The sequence below is a fragment of the Canis lupus genome, chromosome X, assembly GCF_003254725.2.
Source record: "Canis lupus dingo isolate Sandy chromosome X, ASM325472v2, whole genome shotgun sequence".
Classification (NCBI taxonomy): domain Eukaryota; kingdom Metazoa; phylum Chordata; class Mammalia; order Carnivora; family Canidae; genus Canis; species Canis lupus.
Window position 1 is genome coordinate 32,815,061 of NC_064281.1, and position 21,572 is coordinate 32,836,632.

Below are 21,572 nucleotides of genomic sequence, written 5' to 3' on the forward strand. Positions count from 1 at the left end.
CAACAGTGTAGGAATGAAGTTAAAGAAGATAGAAAAAGCTCTGGAAGTCCTTATTGAGTAATTGAGAACATTTTGTAGTTTTCTCAGCCTTGAATTACTTTTTCAGAATGTGTTTGATCTCAGTTTTAGCCAATTTCAGGTTGACTTTATTCTTAACAGACCCAATATTGTACATTTTTCTCTTCTCATTCTCTTTTTAATAATGATGGCTTCATATTGTAAAGGGCTTTATAATTCACAGAGCACACTACCATACTTTATTGCCTCTGCCTCCTACAAACACCCTTGGATGAAGATAATATAAGGAATCATTATCTTTATTTTGAAGTTGAAGTAACTGAGAGGTTAACTCGAATGCCCAGTGACATCTAGTTAGCAGCATGGCTGAGTTTTCCTTCCTTCCTTTCACTCTTGATCTCTTTTTTTTTCTCCTTCCTTTCCTCCCTCCTCCTCTTCTGGCACTTGCTAGCTTGTGCTTATGCTTTCTTTTATTCATTCAATTAAATGATACCTATTATGTTCTAGGCACTAGGCTATGTGCTGTAAAATGTATAGCTAAACACTACAGAAGAGTCTTGCCCTCATGAAGTTGATGGAGGAATTGGTGAGTAAAAACAGCCAAATAAATATACAATTAAAAATTACACTAAGTGCTATGAAGAAAAAGAGCACAGTTCTGTGAGTGAGAATAAGATGGGTATTGGCTATAGATTTGGTGGTCGGAGAAAGGCTCTCTGGGGAAGCAGCAGTAAAAGAAAGCTAAAAAGGATATAGGGAAGTCAGATGAAACCCAGCCAGCCAAAGAACACGATGGACTAAGTGTTGCTACAGTAACAGCCCCAAACTCTTAGTGGCTTAAAACAATGAAGGTTTATTTGTCATCCATGCTGTATGGCCTCAGACCAGAACTCAGACTTACAGAGCAGGAACTATTTGGGACATTGCCATTCTCCATGCAAAGATGAGAGTATGAGGTAAACTGTGTACTTGCTCTTAAAGTGAGTGGTATGGAACCACATACCACATTTCAGGGACCAGTGCTAGTCACAGGATTACATTTAATGGCAAGAGGGCAGGGATGTGCCATCTGACTTGTTCCACTTTCCCAGCCTCCCTTGCAGCTATTGGTGGTGCTATGATACTGTCTGAGCAGAGAAACCTAAGGAGAAGTCTAATAGAGGGAATCCACAAGTCAATTTTTGTTTTTGGTTAAAAGATAAGTACAGCTGACACAGCTTGCTCCTTCCTCTTGTCTTAGAGGAGGATGCTATTCTGGAGCTGGCTGGCCATTTTGCATAACAATGATAAGCCACACTTTTTTATTTTAGAAGACTTTATTTATTCATGAAAGACAGAGAGAGGCATAGACATAGGCAGAGGGAGAAGCAGGCTCACTGCGGGCGGGGGCCCATGCGGGACTTGATCCCAGGACCCCAGGATCACACCCTAAGCCAAATGCAGATGCTCAACTACCGAGCCACCCTGATGCCCCAATAAGCCACACCTTAAAGAGAAGGGACTTCGGTATCCTGAGTCCTTGATGACCTGATTTGCAGCTGAACTAATGCAAGAACTGCCTAATCCTGAATTTATTATGTGGGCAAAAAATGAAGCCTATTTTTAAGCCTGTTACTTGGAACCAGGAGCATTTCAAGGCTATGTGGGTGCAAGAGATGAACAGATACTGTGCTTGACGCCCAGAAAGTCACCTTCCTCACACGCCTTTCTCAGACTGGGTCAGCAATGCAGGAGCCAAAGAAGGCCTACCTTGCTTTGTAGTGCTGGATAGTAAAGCAGAGGGAAAAGGCATCTCCCATCCTATTCCTCTCTTTGGGCTCCCTATACCAATACCAATACCTTGGTACCAATTCTCCCAGTTCCGATTCCCTCCCTTTAACCTTTCTCTTCTGGGGTGTCTGCAAATGGCTATGTCCTTTTCATGTAAATTATCCTAGGCACGATTAAATTAGGACAATTTCTAAGAGAGATCTGAAAGATCGGGCTGTTTAGTATTTGGTGCCAGCCTATGGAATTCGTCCCATCCTTTCCCAGTCTCAGAGAGAGCTCCCAGTAAATGTGGGACAATTAGCACCAGTTGTCTTAGAAATTTCCCAACCAGTGTGTTGCGACCTTTAAATTCTTGCTTCCTTGTGGCATGATTTACATGGGGCCCCAAGTCTTTTCAGACTCTGGAACTGAACTAGGTGAAGCCTGATTGCTAAATAGACTGTTGTCAGTAAAGCACAAAGAAAGATGCAATAAAAATGTTTTACTTTGGGGGCCCCTGTGGCTCAGTCGGTTAAGCCTTCAGCTCAAGTCATGATCTCAGGATCCTGGGATGGTACCCTGAGTTGGGCTCCCTGCTCAGGGGGGAGTCTGCTACTCCCTCTACCTCTCCCTACCCCTCCAACTTATGCACACACTCTCTCTAAAAAAAACATAAATAAGATCTTTAAAAAATGTTTCTGTTTATGGCCATAATTTCTCCAAGTGGTTTCACTCACTCTGAGGAACCACTAAGTGATTAAGGAACTGGTAAGTTGAAGTGATTCAGGCACCTGATCGTGGAATTTTTTTTCCAGAAGAGAATTTGCCACTGGAATGTCCTGGAACACCCCTGTTTTTTCAGTTTATTGGTCTTTAGCCCACCAGTCCATTCAGATAGGACTGCTGTCCATGATTGCTATCTTTGTTCAACCCATTTTAATCACTTTGGTTTCTTTTTATCATGTTGCATGCATTGTTGTAGATTTCAAATAAGTAGTGTTTTATGTCTCCTGTACCCTGAGATGTTCAAACATCTGTTGTGATTCCTTAGATAATGCATTTGTGGTTTTCAAATGAGGACTCATTCTGTTATTTGTATTTTTATTTTTAATTTTTTAAAAATTTATTTATTTATGATAGTCATCAGAGAGCGAGAGAGAGAGGCAGAGACACAGGCAGAGGGAGAAGCAGGCTCCATGCACCGGGAGCCCGACGTGGGATTCGATCCCGGGTCTCCAGGATCGCACCCTGGGCCAAAGGCAGGCGCTAAACCACTGCGCCACCCAGGGATCCCCTCATTCTGTTATTTTAAAGCTTGTAGCTTCTGCAAGTTTTCAAAAGTAAATTGTATGGAGTTTTTCTTATATTCAATTTCATTAAGCTGGTTGTTCACAAAGAAAAGGACATGAGGGTACTTAGTAAGCTCTAAGTCAGGGATTAAGAAAATTTGTTATGGGTTCTTGTTTGTGTTTTGGTGGATATGAACGAGAACTTAAGAGCACTCTCTAAGTCTGCCTGTTGTAATACATGAATTATCTTAGTTAGTCCTCCTCTTGACTAACATCGAGGATAATGGGAGTCCTTAGCAGAAATTGTTTTGACTCATTTTTGTCTCTGAATACCAGAATGCCTGGTACACAGACACTCAAGAAATGCTCATTAGATGAATGAAGGAGACAATTAATCAAAGGTTTTAGAAACCTTACTCCTGGGCACCTGGATGTCTCAGTGGTTGAGCATCTCTGCCTTTGGCTCAGGTCATGATCCTGGGGTCCTGGGATCGAGTTCCACATCGGGCTCCCTGCAGCAAGCCTGCTTCTCCCTCTGCCTATGTCTCTGCCTCTCTCTGTGTGTCTCTCATGAATAAATAAATAAAATCTTAAAAGAAACCTTACTCCTCCCTTTTAAAATTCCCCATTTAGGAATCTCTCATAGGCTAGGAATTAAAAGACCTACTTTCTGGTTTTATGTATACTACTCACTGTCTTTAACATGAATGACATAATATCTCACAAGTTAGTTTGAAGGCTCCAAATAGATAATAAAAAGTTTATGACATTTAAGTACCTTATAATCTGACACAGAGTTGGGTCATGAACAGTATATTCATGAAAGTCAAGTCATCATTCCTGCTTTAGGGAAGATGCTAGTCTAGTTGGCATAACAAAGCTCAGTATCACAAATGGAAAAGGAAATGATATGAGATGTGTGAAATGGTTCTGGGATGTTTGTTTTTTTCTGTAACATAGAAATGTTGTGTTCAAGAAGGGACTGGAGGGGTGCCTGGGAGGTTCAGTCTGTTAAGCGTCTGACTCTTGGTTTCAGCTCAGGTCATGATCTGAATCTAGGTTCCATTATGAATTAACTGTCCACTATGGCAATGATTCATCCACTACACTTTGGTCTCTTGATTTCTAAAATGGGGGTAATAATGTTCTTACATGATTGTTCTGAAGATTAAACAATATAATATATGTAAAGGAAAGGCACAGCAGAGAGTCTGCTGGAGTTTCTCTCCACCTCCCTATATCCCTCCCCCTGCTCATGTGCTCTCTTGCTCGCTCTCTCAAATAAATAAATCTTTTTTTTTTAAAGAAGGGACTGGAGATCAATAGTATTAAGGAATATCATGCCTTTGAACCTTTTTTTAAAAAAAAGATTTTATTTATTTATTCATGAGAGACAGAGAGAGGCAGAGACATAGGCAGAGGGAGAAGCAGACTCCTCGCAGGGAGCCCGATATGGAACTCAATCCCGGATACTGCCCTGAGCCAAAGGTGGACGCTTAATTGCTGAGCCACCCAGGCATCCCTGCCTTTGAAACTTTTAAGTGGAGATGAACTTATCTTTTAGAGTAGCGTTTTCCAAATTTGGCAGTATGTTAGAAAAAATAGTCACACTTTAAAAAAAATGCCATCAGAGTCCAGATGGGGAGGGAAGAGTGAGACTCAAGAATCCATATCCTTTAAAATCTTCCTAGGTGATTCCAGCATATAGTCAAATTTGAGCCCAAATGTTCCAAAGCTGTGCTTCTCAGGCTCTAATTACCTTTTTTTTTTTGGTGTGATTTTGTGAATATGCAGAATCTGATCCAATAGATCTGAAGTGGGGCCTGAGATTCTGCATTCCCAGTGAGTTCCCTGGTGGCACCGTTGCATCACTTTGAGTAGCCCATTTCTAATGTGTATATTTTTAAAAAATTACATGTCAGGTAGTAAAAGAAGGTCCATGACTAGCAATTATTTAGTATATGCCAGGAACCATGCTGGTACCTTTACATTTATTATCTTGTTTAATCTTCAGAACAATCATGTAAGAACATTATTACCCCCATTTTAGAAATCAAGAGACCAAAGTGTAGTGGATGAATCATTGCCATAGTGGACAGTTAATTCATGATGGAACCTAGATTCAAACATAGGTGTATCTGACAGCAAAGACTAGAGGTCACTGGAAGTTGTTAGAAAGCCTCAAATGCTAAGCGGAAACGTTTAGAGGTTCAGAGAGGGCAGCCTGGGTGGCTCAGTGGTTTAGCACCGCCTTCAACCCAGGCTGTGATCCTGGAGACCCAGGATCAAGTCCCGTGTTGGGCTCCCTGCATGGAGCCTGCTTCTCCCTCTGCCTGTGTCTCTGCCCCTCTCTCTCTCTCTCTCTCTCTGTGTGTGTGTCTCTCATGAATAAATACATAGAATGTTGTGTTTAAAAAAAAACACAAACGATATGTTTTTCAACTACTGATATCAAAGGATTGTTGATTCGAGAGAGAGAAACTGTTTTCTGTAAGTATCTGGCTCTGACTACTTGATTCTTTCAAGTATTCTTCCAAATGAAAATACCTCTTAAATAAAGAGAACTCTGCTCCTGTCTACTTTTTTTTAAAGTATTTTTTTTTCTCTCTCTCCTTCCAGGAAGCTGAAAAATGAACTCTTAGAAGCAAAACGTAGAAGTGGGAAGACTCAGCAAGAAACCAGCAGAGTCTGTGTTCACTGCCAGAGAAACCTGGGCTTAATATTTGACCGAGGAGACCCGTGCCGGACCTGCTCACTGAGAGTGTGCAGCGAGTGTCGGGTCTCGGGCCTTGATGGCAGCTGGAAGTGTACTATCTGTGCCAAAGTCGCGTGAGTTCCTTGCCTTGGTGTGGAAAGCCAGATTCGATGACTGAAGGGCTTGGAGTGGGGAAAGAAAAAAAGATAAGAGTGTTTACAATTTAGGGATAGTGGGCACCTGGGTGGCTCAGTAGTTGAGCATCTACCTTCAGCTCAGGGCATGATCCTGGGGTCCTTGGATCGAGACTTGCATTGACTTCCCCGCGGGGAGCCTGCTTCTCCCTCTGCCTATGTCTCTGCCTCTTTCTCTGTGTCTCTCATGAATAAATGAATAAAATCTTTAAAAATAAAATGAAATTCAGGGATAGAGAATAGAATTAAAATCTAGCCCAATACAGACTCAGCAATGCCTTTGTAGAATTCAGGGGTGGGGAATGATGATGCATGAGCGAGCATACACAAGCAAAATAGAGACAGAAAATGGCATTTTTAGTTTTAAAAACTATAAAATGGTAAAATTGGAAGCCTCACAGAAGGAGATCTCCTCCTACATTTGAAAACCACCCACAAGCTTTTCTTCACTTAAGCCCCACCTGACTCCACATGTCTAATCGGAGGCAGAGGCATTTCCCCAAGGCCATCTGTAGATGTTTGGGGCTACTGGCAAGATGAGTATGAAATATCCAGCCTACTATCCACAGCAGCCAAGGGGCAAAGCTTTTTCTGAATCTATTGAAATGATCGTATGGTTTTTATCCTTTCTCTTATCAATGTGATGCATCATGTTGATTAATTTGTAAATATTGAACCCCCACCTCTGTTCTATCTTTGTATTCTGATATGGAGAGAGATATATGCTAAACTCTCGCAATGCTTGTGGATTTTCTATTTACCCTTTTAATTCTGATAATATTTGATTTATATATGTTGAAGTGATAGTCTTGAGTATAAATATTTTGGATGTGGTATTTTATGGGTGTACAGAAACCTTTTTCATTATGAACATTCCATCCTGATTTCTAGTTATGATTTTTTCCTTAAAGTTTACTTTGTTTGTTGTTATGACTGCAACAGCATTTTTTGTGTGTTTCTTTTAGTACATGTTTGGTAAGTTCTCTTTTATCCTTTTAACTTTTAATCTGTTTCCTTATATTTAAGGTGTATCTCTTATAAGTAGCATATAATTGTGTGTGTGTGTTAAATCCTGTCTGACAGTTGTCATTAATTAAAATACTTATTCCATTTGTACTAACAAAATTACTCATCTATCTTACTTAAAATCTACCACCTGTTTACTCTTTGTCCCATCTATTCCATTCTTTTTTTCTATTTATTTGCCTTCATTTAGGTTGTCTATTTTTTCTATTTCTCTGTTATTTAAACATTATATCACTTGTCTAATGATTACTCTAGAAATTATAACATACATTCTTGACTTATTAAAATCTAATATAAATTAGGGACACCTGAGTGGCTCAGTGATTGAACTCAGTGGTTGAGCCTTCAGCTCAGGGCATGATCTTGGGGTCCCCAGATTGAGTCCCGCATTGTGTTCTTTTAAAAAAATAAAATAAATCTAATATAAATATAAATTAGTACTTTTGGCTCTTGTAAGGTAATACCAGATTCTTAAAATCCTTTAACTCCCTTTACTCCCCTTTCTACTGCTATTGTATATATTGTACTAAATATCTGTATATCCCTTTACTCCCCTTCTACTGTTATTGTACATATTGTATTAAATATCTGTATATCTATATCTGTACACATATGCATACACATATATTTATACCTACATAAATGCACACACATATATACTTTGTCTTAGTCCATCCAGACAGCTGTAATAGAAGGACATAGATTGGGTGGCTTATAAACAACAGAAATTTATTTCTCACAGTCTTGGAGACTAGGAAGTCCAAGATCAAGGTTCTAGGTGTGTTGTCTGCTGAGGACCTGCTTCCTGGTTCTTAGGCAGCCTGTGTTCTCATTATGTCCTCACATTATGAAAGGGGCAAGGGAGCTCTCTGGGGTCCCTTCATAAGGGCAACAGTCACCTGCCAAAGGCTTCCCCCCCAAATGCCATCACAATGGAATTATGTTTCAACATGGATTATCCATTCAGACTAACATACTTAATCTCAGAAGATATTATTTTATAGTCAGTATGCACTTAGACTTACTACACTGTTATCCTTTCCATTGCTCTGGTTTTTTTTTATTATTACATTTTCGTGTTTCCTTCTGGGGTAATTTTCATTCTGCCTAAAGGGGACCCTTCAGTATTTCCTTGGCATAGTTCTTCTAGTGATAAATACTCTCAGTTTTTGTTTTTCTTAGTGATGCTTTATTTTACTTTCAATTTTCAAGCATGTTTTTGCTAGTTACCGAGTTCAAGGTTAGAAGTAGTTAACTTTCACTTATTTGAAGACATTACTCCATTGGGTTTTGGCTTGCAATGTTTCTGTTAAGAAATCAGATGTCACTATGTTGTTGCTTTTTAAAAAGTATGATTGAGCCTTTTACGATGTGGGATTAAGGGTACTGATCCCCCACATAGTCAAAAATCCATGTATAACTTTTGGCTCTGAAAACTCAATAGCCTCTGTTGTCCAGAAGCCTTATCAATAACATAAATAGTTCATTAGCACATATTTTGTATGTTACATGTATTATATACTGTATTCTGACGATAGAGTAAGCTAGAAAAGAGTTTTATTAAAATCATGGAGAAGAAAAAATACATTTATAGCACTGTATCATATTTATAAATACTATAAGTTTACATCATCTGTTTACAAGATGAATCATCTGTCAGAAACTGTACCAGTATTGTCTTCTATGATATAAAACACTGTAGATGTTAGGGGCACCTGGGTGGCTCAGTTGGTTAAGCAGCCAACTCTTGATTTCACCTCAGATCAGGATCTCAGGGTCCTGGGGTCATTCCCCGCATCAGGCTCCACATTCAGTGGAGACACTGCTTGAGATTCTCTCTCTCCCTCTCCCTATGCCCCTCCCTCTGTTCACACATTCATTCTCTCTCTTTCTCTCTCAAATAAATAAATAAATTTTAAAAAACACTGTGGATATTATATATATATTATTAACATTAGACCTGAAAAATGAGAAGATAATGTGAAAAAGAAATTGACATTTATTTACAGATATAACAACTCATGTATTGATAACGAAGAAGAAGCAATATGATTGCTTTTTTGGTAGGCTAGTGTAATTGATACTCTTGCTTCATGGTAGCCTAGCCTATACATGAATGCATGAGTTGTTATAAAAATTTTTATAGTATATGGTATTACAATCATATTAATAATACAGTTTTAGAAACGTTGTAATATTTTTAAAAACCACTTCCCTGCAATGATAGGCTAATACACAGTTTCTCCAACTAGTAGAGAAAAGCTTGCTGTAAGGGTAAACTTTCAAAATAACTTTGAAAGCAAAGTTAGAAAACAGTAAGAAAACTAATACATTATTAATCATATATTAATTATCATTCACCTTATGCCTATGTGAGGCTAGACATAACCGCTTCTGTATATGTCTTGCACACAGTGTTCTACATGATAAACATTTAGGCAGTAAAGATGATGACACAAAAATGTCTTATACATTTCTTGTACAGTTAGATTTTCGCACAGAGACACACATATGTAATGGATAAGTTTGTTAGCCATATGTACGTATAAGTTTATTATGTATGGCATGATGATTATTTACTATTTGTTAAGTGGGTGGGCCACCATAAAGGTCTTCATCCTTTTCTCTCCATGTTGAGTGGGCTGAGGAAGAGGAAGAGGAGGGATTGGTCTTGCTATCTCCAGGGTGGCAGAGGCAGAAGAGGTGGAAGAGGTGGAAGGGAAGGAAGGAGAGGCAGGCACACTCAGTATAACTTTACAGAAATATATAATTTCTGACATTTTTGCTTTTCCACTTCTCTAAAAATATTTCTATATAGTACCAATCCTCCTCCTACCACCTGCTTCAGCTTCAGTGCCCGTATCATAGAAGGGTCCATGTTGTAAAAGAAGCCAAAAGCCATATTGAATAATCGAGACTGTTCTGCCCAATTGTCTAATGCCACTTTATCTTCTGGCACCACTTCTATGTCTTTTTCTTCTTCATCTGGACTGGTTCAGAAGCACTCATGTCCATCAAATCATCTTCTGTTAAATCCTATGATGTGGGGTCTGTTAGCTCTTGAACTTCTTCAAGATTCACACCTTGAAACCCTTTACCCCTCCCCTTCACCTTTTTTGCCATTGCTACAATCTCTTTCATGATTTCCTTGATTGGCTCTGTATAAATCCTTTGAAGTCACACACAACATCTGGACACAGTTTTCTCTAGCAGAAATTTATTGTTTGGGGCTTGATGGTTTTCATGGCTTTTCCTGTAACAACAATGCCATTTTTCACTGGCTTATCCTCCCATACTTTCATGTTCTCTCTATCAGGGTGCTTTCCATAATGTTGACAGTTCATTCCATAGAGTGCCATGTATAATGAACCTTAAATGTCCTTATGACCCTCTGATCTAAAGGCTGAATTAGAGACATTGTGTTTGGGGCAAATAGACTACTTCAATGGCCTTGGTGTTGTGAACTCATGGGATTCTAGGTAGCCAGGGGCATTGTTCAATATCAAAATAACTTTAAAAGGCAGTCCCTTACTGGCAAGGTACTTCCTGACTTCAGAGAAAAAGCATTGATGAAACCAATATAGAAGAAGGGTTCTCATTGTTCAGGTCTTCTTTTGGTACAACCAAAACACTAGCAGCTGATGTTTCTTTTTCCTTCAAGGTTCAGGGTTTAGCAGCTTTATAGATAAGGACAGTCCTGATCACAAACCGAACTGCATCTGCACAAAACAGATGCCTACAGTACAGTTAGCCTATTCCTTCCTTTCTTAAGTCCTAGTGCTCATTTCTCTTCATTACTAATAAATGTCTTTTGTGGCATTCCCCCCCCCCCGGAATAGGACACTTTCATCTGCATTAAAAACCTTTTTGAGTGGATAGTTTTTCTCCCTAAGGAGTTTGTAAGTGGTGACTGGGAACTGGTCTGCTGCCTCTTAGTTGGTCAAAGCTGCTTCTTCTGTTATCTTGACTCTTTTTTTTTTTTTAAGGCAAACCTCTTTCTAAAATTACCAAACCATCCTTTCTGGCCTTAAATCCTCCAGGTTTAGATACTTCACCTTTCTTTTGCTTTAGGTTATCATATAATGATTTTATTTTTTTCCCCCAAATCATATGAGGGTCTATAAGTTACACCTTTCTTGTAGCAATCTTGCACCTACATGAAAGCTGCATTTTCAATATGAGATAGAGAGATGTTTTGCAAAAAGTACAAGGTTTTTGTGCTTGCTAGTTGTAACTGCAGCAACAGCTTCATGAGTTTCTTTTTCTTTTTTTTTATAATGGTCCTTATACTGGATTCATGTATCTTGAATTAATGGGCAACCCCAGCTGCAGACCTCAATCTGTGGTGCATATAAAGCAATTCATCTTTTTCTTATAATTTCATAACTTTTCTCTACTTCTTGGGTGCATTTCCAGCATCACTAGTAGTACTGTATATGGGTCCAGTAGTGTCATTTGAGGTTTGAGGTATTGCGTTAAACCAAAAAATATGAGAACCATGAGGGATCGCTTTTTATTATGATATGCAGTTTACTATAGAGATGAACTGTTCATGTGGAGATGATTAATGTCCTATGGCATCTTAAATAGATACTTGCAATACTTGAGCTCACCACAATAGCAACAGGAGGTAGCTACAAAATTACATTAGGACAGTTGATACTACAGATAATTCTAATGCAATCATGATTTAATACTGCATCTTTAAGTTTGTTTACATTTTTCTCAGCTGCAAATAGTGCCATGTATGGTCTGTAAGTCTGCATAAATTTTGATAAATTTTAACTTTTTATGATATATTTGTATGTATTTTATGGTAGTGTGATAGACTAGTGTCTACATATATTTTAGGCATTCATGACACATCTTTTTCTTAATTTTTCAATACTTCTAGGCTGTGCAGTTCATCTGTGAGTTTTTTCAAATTGTCACAAATCTCCAAAAGTTTTTAACAATATATTGGGAAAAAATCTACATATAAGTGAACCCATACAGTTCAAAGTTGTGCTGTCCAAGAATCAACTGTAATAATAGTTTTCATAGTCTACTTTTGCTATTTTCCCCTTTTCTGTGGGATTTGCACAGTGTCTATAACATGTCTAGCCTCTGTCTGATTTTTCTTTATATTTGTCCACGTTGGGGTGTCTAGAGTGTCTTAAGTCTGCACCTATTAATATCTTTTGTCATATTTGAATATTTTTCAGATAATACCTCTTCACATACTGCTTTTTCTCTCTTTTCTCTCCCCACTTCAAATACTTCAAATATGTATCTTAATTCTATTTAATAGCTTTCATACATCTTTTATACTCCTTTCCATATTTTTTATCCCTTTATATCTTTGAATTCATTTTGCATATGTTTTTCTGATCTTTCAATTCACTAATCTTTGGCCATGTTTAATTTACTCTTAAGCACATTTATTTAATTCATAAATTCAGTTGTTTTTTTCAGTTTTAGATTTTTCATTTTGCTTTTGTTATGTTTCTCTTTGCTGATTTTCACCCCTTTTCTCATAATTTCTTGGATAAATTATTTGTAATTACTTAAAACTCCGTGAATGATAATTCTATTGTTCGAGTTGAGAACTGATTTTCTGTTTGTTTCTCTTGGTTTTGGTCATATCTTGTTTTGTCATAAACTTGATAACATTTTTTAACTTGATAACTTTTGATTGATGGACAAAGTTTTGAAAAATTATAAAAGTTAGTGAGACTCTGTGTAGCAATATGTATCTATTGAGAATGTATATTTTACTTCCAAGAGGGAAATAAAATAAGATTACAAAATATTCAAGATTATTTTAAATCAGAGGTTGAGCTTATTTCAAAATTGGAGCCTCTTTCCCTGTGAGAGCTGATCTATCTTTGGATCACATTTATTACTAGGGAATAGTCCTTCAAGTTCTCAAAATTATACCTATTAGGTAAGAGAGGTAACTGATTTTAGATTTTATAAATATAAAAATAGTGGAAATTTGAACACTAAAAGGTTACGGTTATGTTAATAGAGTTGGAATGAGTATCAGAATTTTTTAAAGATTTTATTTATTTATTTATTCACGAAAGACACAGAGAGTGAGGCAGAGACATAGGCAGAAGGAGAAGCAGGCTCCTTCCAGGGAGCCTGATGCAGGACTCCATCCCAGGACCCTGGGATCATGACCTGAGCCAAAGGCAGATGCTCAACCAACTGAGCCACCCAGGCATCCTGAGTATCAGTTTTTTTGTTTGTTTCTTTAACCAGCTCTTTCCCTACCAAATGATGTCAAGGTAGGGTTTACCATTTCAGGGCAATGAAGAAAAAAATGGAATTTTAACAAATGACTGACCTTCCAATTGTAGAGTCTGAAGACATATAAGGAATTTCTCAATAACTATTTTTCTAATCTTCTATATTATTTTATTTGATTCATAGTATTAAGTCATTTCTATTTCTTATTCCATTACTATTCAACCTCTTCTCTAATCCTGGACCCTCATTTACTCAGACAATATAACTAGGGACCATGACTCATGAGTGCTTCAGTCATCAGAAGTTACTTCAATCTTCAATATGGGAAGAGGAATTTTTAAATTTTTTTATAATAAACTTATTTTTTATTGGTGTTCAATTTGCCAACTTACAGAATAACACCCAGTGCTCATCCCATCAAGTGCCCCTCCTCAGTGCCCGTCACCCATTCACTCCCACCCCCCGCCCTCCCCCCCCCACCCCCAGTTCGTTTCCCAGAGTTAGGCTAGGAGTCTTTATGTTCTATCTCCCTTTCTGGTATTTTCCACACACATCTGTTTTTAACTTCTAAATGCCACTTGTAATCACTGAAGCATACCTCTCAATACAAGACCCAAAGGTCTTGTGTATTTACACATTGCTAATTCAAAGTTTTGCCATCAATTGAGCTGATAGTCAGTATAGATGGTAATTACAGGCCTGACTGATATAAACTTTCCCCTAAATCTTGTCAGATCAACACTAGGTTATATTAATAAGAGATTAACTTGGGACGCCTGGGTGGCTCAGCGGATGAGCATCTGCCTTTGGCCCAGGGTGTGATCCTGGAGTCCCAGGGTCGAGTCCCAACACCGGGCTCCCTGCATGCAGCCTGCTTCTCTCTCTGCCTATGTCACTGCCTCTCTCTCTCTCTCTCTCTCTCTCTCTCTCTCTCTCTCTGTCTCTAATGAATAAATAAATAAAATATTTTTTAAAAAATAAGAGATTAACTTTAAACGTGTTAAGTCAATGGAATTTGGAAATGGTTTGTTATAGAAGCTACTCTACCCAAACTAACACACCCCTTCCTGTGTTTTTCCCCTTAATACTTATATGCTATGTATTTTACTTTATTAGTCTTGTTTATTATCTTTCTTCTTCCATAAACTATAGGCTTTATAACCACGAGGGCAGGGGTTTTTATCTATACTGTTCACTGATGTAGTCCTTGTGCCTAAAAGAATGCCTATAGTAGGTACTCAGTGACTGTTAATGATAGATGGATAGATGGATGAACAAGCAAATGAATGGATACATGAGTGAGTGAGTAGATAGCAAGTTTTCAGTTAAAGCATTTCAGGCCTAAGCAAGTTATGGAACAAATATGGTTTTCTTCTGTCAGCATGGGGTTAAAAAAATACAATACAAAAAATCCATGAGCTATGCCAAGTACATTTGCCCTCTGAACAGAGTAAATTTTCAGCTGTCACAGAAAGATAAAATACCAATTGTTGTTAGAAGAGTGTAAGAATAAATAATAATAAATTGAAAATTCTGTGTCTTCCTTAGTAGGTGTTAGTACATCAATACAGAACTTTTGAATCACTTGTACTACTTTTATTGATGAAACAATAATTTAATAAACCCAACCATCCACCTATCCAAGTGATCCATCCATGCATCAACCCATCCATCCATCCCTTCTATGATATTTATTGATAACCTATTGGTATACTAGAAGATACAGATACAAAGATGAATAAAACATGGACCACCCTCAGTGGTTTCACAATCTAAGGAAGAAGATGAGTTTATTACAGTATTGTCTCCTCCGTAGCATAAATTCTGGTTTTATGCATACAAATGCCTGAAGAAAGAAACAGAGCTTTCAATGAATTCTTAGGCTTCTGTGACAACAACTTATATCCTTCTGTGACAGCTGGAAATGTACATGATGAGTGTCCAATTTGACATATCAAAATACCTCCTTATTTTTAGAGCTGAAAACAAAGACCATTACTTCACCACCATTCCTGCTACTCTTCTATGTGATCTCAGAGACTTAAAACTATCTCTCAGTATTAAAAGTATCTCGTTTGCTGTTTATTCAGTGGTTTTCAAAAATGAAGCATGAGTGATATTTTATTGGCAGCGAACACCCTTTGTTTGTTGCGAGGGAGTGTTGCAACACCACTGAGCTGTCTCCATGCTTAATAGACCATAAAATTGAAATTCTCACCCTGACCTCTAAGAGATGAGATGAGTCAGAAAGTGACTCATTCTCTAATCAGTTGGAAGCACAACCTTTATTGTCATTTACCTTAGATTGGATAAAAGTACAGAGATTTTATTGCTAGACCACTGGAACAATTTCTAGCGAGGACTGATAGAAGGAGGCTACCTATTAAAGTGGGCTGAGCAGTCCTTGACATTTTCTCCAACCACTTCTCATTTTAACAAGTTGGTTGCTATAGGTCCAGTCTTAAATTTAACTCTAGAAATAGAATGAAAGAGACCCTGACAGAACCGGTTAGTTCATTGTGCTATCTTAATGAGAACTACAAAATTCCACATAATTATACAAGTGGAGGCAGTTGCCATCCAACACAAAGACAGTCATCATGATCATTTTTCCTAATCAGCACCCCAGTTGAACTCAGAAAGACAACATGATATGGAACCAGAACGTGAATTACTTCTACGGGAGTGATGACCTGATCTTATATTCGTACCATGTTGTGACATTTCATGCTGTGGTGTATCCTTGTGAGAGTCTTCATCTTTTTAAAGAAGGAGGAAACTGATGTTTTTGTTTTTGATGAATGGGTAATAATTACTGAAGTAGGTGAAAGATAACTGAAATAGATAAAATGTGAGTCTCTGCCAGTAAACTTGAAAGATGATAACGCCAACCGTTGGAAGATACACAGAGCGTGGAAGGGAATGTAGAGTCTTTTGTTGTGAGAAAGAAAAATCAGCCCCTGACATCTGGAAACTGGTCTGATATTTATATGCAGGCTTTGATGCTGTTGGGAGATGAGCTGACACTCACAGTTAGGCCATGGTGTTCATCTGTGGGACATAATCTCAGAGCATCAGCATCCTGCAGGATTACTCTGCAACCATGATGAAGTGAGACAAAAGAATAATACATAGTTTTGTCTAAGCACAGACAAAACCAAGGTGACTGTTGAAGCCACAAAGTATGAAACAGCCCCCTTTCCTGGCTAATATGAATGACCTGTTTCTTTACCAATTACAGCTTCAGCTTTGTTTTTGTTTGCCCTCCTACATAAAATTTAAGACATCGTTGTCCCCACTTCCTGACATCACCTAATCTAGACCAAATCCCTGCTCCCTCAAAGTCTCTTCAAAATTACCTAACAGAAATCCAAATCCTGTATTAAATTCTTTGAAATGCCCTCTTACTGAGATGCCCCATGCTTCTTCATGGCATGCGTTTTCCTTTATTGTGATGAAAAAATCTCAGCTTGCTCAACCATAAGTGGGTTTCTGGTGATCTTTGGTTTTATGGGCATTGACAATTGTCACATAGTAATTTCAAAATCACCCCTACTTTATCAAATTTCCATAATCTAGTTGTAAGTGAGAGATTCACATCAGAGTGATCTCACAGTGAATCTCACCCAGAGAATTTTGGAGTGCCTTGACATGCTACATGATGTTGGCTGTGAGTTTTGCATATACGGCCTTTATTATATTGAGATATGTTCCCTCTAGACCTACTTGGTAGAGGGTTTTTATCATGAATGGGTATTGTACATTGTTAAGTGCCTTTTCTGCACTATTCTGATCTATTGAAATGATCATGTGGTTTTTATCCTTTATCTTATTGATGTGATGTATCACATTGATTGTTTTGTGAATATTGAACCGCCTTTGAATCCTAGGAATAAATCTACCTGATTGTGGCATATGATTTTTTAAATATATTGTTGGATTCAGTTTGCTAATATTTTGTTGAGGATTTTTGCATTTATATTCATGAGAGTTATTGGCTTATAGTTCTCTCTTTTTTCTTGTGGTATCTTTATCTGGTTTTGGTATCAGGGTGTTACTGGCCTCATAAAATGAATTTGGAAGCTTTCCTTCCTTTTGTGTTTTTTTTGAATAGTTTGAGGAGAATGGGTATTAACTCTTCTTTAAATGTTTGGTAAAATTTGACTGTGAAGCTGTCTGGTCCTGGGCTTTGGTTTGTTGGAAGTTTTTTTGATCGCTGATTCTCTTCTATTGAGGGTGATTGTTCTGTTCAGATTTTCTATTTCTTCCTGCTTCAGTTTTGGTAGGTTAATGTATTTCTAGGAATTTATCCATTTCTTCTAGGTTGTTCAGTTAGTTGGCATATAGGTTTTCATAATAATCTGTTACAATTGTATTTCTGTGGTGTTGGTTGTTACTTTTCTTCCATTAGTGATTTTATTTGGGTCCTCCTTTTTTTTAATGAATCTTGTTAGAGGTTTATCAGTTTTGCTGATCTTTTCAAAGAACTAGCTTCTGGTTTCATTGATCTGTTTATTGTTTTTTTAGTTTCTATATCATTTATTTCTGCTCTAATCTTTATTATTTCCTTCCTTTTTCTGGGTTTGGGTTTTGTTTGTTCTTCCTATGACATTCTTGTACATATGGCCTGGCAAATATGTACAGAAGTTTCCCTAAGGTGGGGTTTTTAAAATTATGGGTCATGACCCATCGATGGGTTATGACCAGCACTAAAACCAAAATAGAATAGAATACTCATAGGTATATGTGCGTGTGTAAATATTATAATAGATATATATAATATATGTGTGTGTGAATGTGTATATTTGTATTCGTTTTCTGGGTTATGATCTAAAATATATTTTTTACTGTGACCTATGCCAGAAATGTTTGAGAAGACTTCTCTAGGGAGTGCACCTAAGAATGAACTTGCAGGACAAATGGTATGAGCATTTTCAGCTTTACAAGTTAATGTTAAATTGTTTATCATAGTGGCTGTAGCAGTTTAAACTCCACCGGCATTATATAAAAGTTTTGGGGTTTTTTTGTTGTTGGTTTGCTTTTGTTTTTTGTTTTTTTTTACTTTACAATCTTACCAACACTTGGATTCATGAAAATTTTAAATTTTGCCAAACTGGGTGGTAAAAGTGGGTAACGCACTATGATTTTAATTTGAACTTTACTGATTACTAATGAGGTTGAGCATCTTTTCATAGGCTTATTAGTCTTTTTTGGTTCCTTTTTTGTGAAATGACTATGTCCATTGCCCAATTTTCTGTTAGACTATTCATCTTTACCAATTTGATTGCTTTTTTAATGACCTTCTTCACTTCCAGAAGTGCTTTTATTTTAAAGTCTATTTTGTCTGCTATTAATACAATTACATCAAGTTTTTTTTAATTAATATTACGTGGTATATATCATTCTACCCTTGACTTTCAATCTTTCTGTGTCTGTATGCCTACAAACATATATATATTTTATATATATACTTACATACATATATATGCTATTTTAAATTATATGTATTTAAATACTTGCTATACACATATGCTATATACATAATAAATACATGTCTGGTATATACATATACATGCTATATGTATATGCTGTATATAATTTTTGAGGTTTAATCTGATATTTTTTCTTAAACTATACTTTGGCTACTTATACTAATTACTAAAATATGTACATTATTTTCTATTATTGTGATCACTGTAATATTTGCTTTTATGTAATATCCATATATTTTATTGGCTTTTATTTATATTTTCTACAGATTGATTGAAGTATATTTTTCTCATTCCATTTTATATTTTCTAATACTACAGATATATATGACTTTTAATTTTCAGTGGTTATCCTATAAATCACAACATTCATATTTAACTTTATGAATCAATAGTTTTACTTTTCTTCTCATTAATAAAAGGAACTTGATATTCTGTAACTTCATATATCTTCTTCCTGGATTATTTATACTTTTTGTTCTGTTTTAGCCATATCTTTTTGTTTGCTTTTGGGGTTTTGTTGTTGTTGAGTTGTTTAGCCATATCTGATTTTAAAAAAGATTTTGTTTATTTATTCGTGAGAGACACAGAGAGAGAGAGGCAGAGATATAGGCAGAGGGAGAAGCGGGCTCCCTGTGGGGAGGTTGATGCAGGACTCGATCCCAGGACCCTGAGATCATGGCCTGAGCCAAAGGCAGACACTCAACCACTGAGCCACCCAGGTGGTCTAGACATATATTATTTTTTTATTCAATAATTAGATACTATAATTTTTGTTTAGACATCAGTGTTTGCTTAGATCTATCCACATATTTTACTAATTTCATTTATCATCATTTCTTTTTAAAATTGAGATCTCTTTTACCTCTTCTTCAAGTACAATCTTTAGAAGTTCTTCTAGTGAAACTCTGTTGACAATAAATCATTTCAGTGCTGAAAATTTTTTTTATGTCATCCTCATTCCTGAGCAGTATTTTTTTTTTTTTGTACATACAATTTTAGGTTGAAAGTTATTTTCTCTCAGAGCTTTGAAGATATCATTGACTGGATGGATTCCAGATTTCATTATTACTATTCATTCATTCATTATTACTATTGAAATCATTCTAATTGTCATTCCTTTGTATGTAATTTGGGGAGATTTACCCTTTCTACCAACTTGTAAGATGTTCTCTTTTAACAGAGGGTTCTGCAGTTTTACCCTAATGTGTCTAGGGATTTCTTTTTCAGTTTTTGTGTTTGGAAAGGAAGAGAGGAATATAGACCATCATCTCTGTAAGGCCGGGGTCCTTGTTTGTATTATTGACATCTTTACTCTTAGCCTTAGCAGAAGGCCTAACATGTAGTAGGAATGCAATAAATATTTTACGTGTAATGAGTAAATTTGTAAATTCTTTTTTAAAAAATTTATTTATTTATTTATTCATGAGAGACAGAGAGAGAGAGAGGCAGAGACACAGGCAGAGGGAGAAGCAGGCTCCATGCAGGGAGCCCAATGTGGGACTTGATCCGGGGTCTCCAGGATCACGCCCTCGGTGGAAGGCGGTGCTAAACCGCTCAGGCACCCAGGCTGCCCACGTAAATAATTCTGATTAGTTTCCTTATGAATAATAAGAAATTCCTGTCTTATCTCAGCATATCTAATAAAAATGGCTTATCTCTGATCTCTCCAGCAGCTAATAGCAGATAACTAGGAAACGAATGTTATATTCTTTTTTTTTTTTCCCTTGGGGTAAGATTACCTATTTTCCCTCTACAGATCTAAGGGGAATTTGACTTTCCATTTAAATAAGCTTCCATCTGAAAGTTAGAAATGCCAAGAGTTAGACCTTAAAAACATATTAGGGCCTAGAAAACTCTGGATACTAAATAATCATTAATGAAAAATAATGAGGGTAACTGACTTCATTTCAAACTCATTCTTCAGAGTATGAGCTAGAGGAAATACTGAATATATTCCAAGCCTTGTATTTTTCAAATATTAGATTTATATGACAGAGAAGGATACAAATGTCACAGTGGGTATCGTGTTTATTTTCTTTTTTTTTCATGTTTATTTTCTTATTTATTTATTTATTTATTTATTTATTTATTTAATTTATTTTTTATTGGTGTTCAATTTACTAACATACAGAATAACCCCCCAGTGCCCGTCACCCATTCACTCCCACCCCCCGCCCTCCTCCCTTCTACCACCCCTAGTTCGTTTCCCAGAGTTAGCAGTCTTTACGTTCTGTCTCCCTTTCTGATATTTCCCACACATTTCTTCTCCCTTCCCTTATATTCCCTTTCACTATTATTTATATTCCCCAAATGAATGAGAACATATAATGTCTGTCCTTCTCCGACTGACTTACTTCACTCAGCATAATACCCTCCAGTTCCATCCACGTTGAAGCAAATGGTGGGTATTTGTCATTTCTAATGGCTGAGGAATATTCCATTGTATACATAAACCACATCTTCTTTATCCATTCATCTTTCGTTGGACACCGAGGCTCCTTCCACAGTTTGGCTATCGTGGCCATTGCTGCTATAAACATCGGGATGCAGGTGTCCCAGCGTTTCATTGCATTTGTATCTTTGGGGTTCATGTTTATTTTCTTTACTCTTTTGCCCTCTCCTTAATTCCTATCACTCTGCATGCAGTGTGCATGTGTGGAGGTGTGCCTGCACACATGTGCACAATCATAGCCCATCAGATGGAATGCTCTGTATCATTCCTTCACTTCTATCAGTTTTCATCCTTACTTAAAGTTTTGTCATTGCTGACAGCTGCGAATTTTTTTTCTGGCAGTTTAGCCACATGTAAAGGGTATGAGCTTTCAGTATAAATCCTGTTTCTGTCCTAATACCTGTATGCCTTTGGCAAGTTATT

General features: G+C 37.0%; 1 protein-coding gene across 11 annotated transcripts in view; it reads left to right on the plus strand.

Moving 5' to 3' along the window:
* Window positions 1–21,572, plus strand: part of SYTL5 (synaptotagmin like 5) — a 286,474-nt gene that overhangs the window by 147,712 nt on the left and 117,190 nt on the right. For all 11 annotated transcript variants that reach the window (XM_049107701.1, XM_049107699.1, XM_049107706.1 and 8 more), the window contains one exon: window positions 5,676–5,885. In XM_049107701.1, coding sequence (XP_048963658.1) covers window positions 5,676–5,885 — 210 coding nt within the window. The remainder of the gene's footprint in view (window positions 1–5,675; window positions 5,886–21,572) is intronic.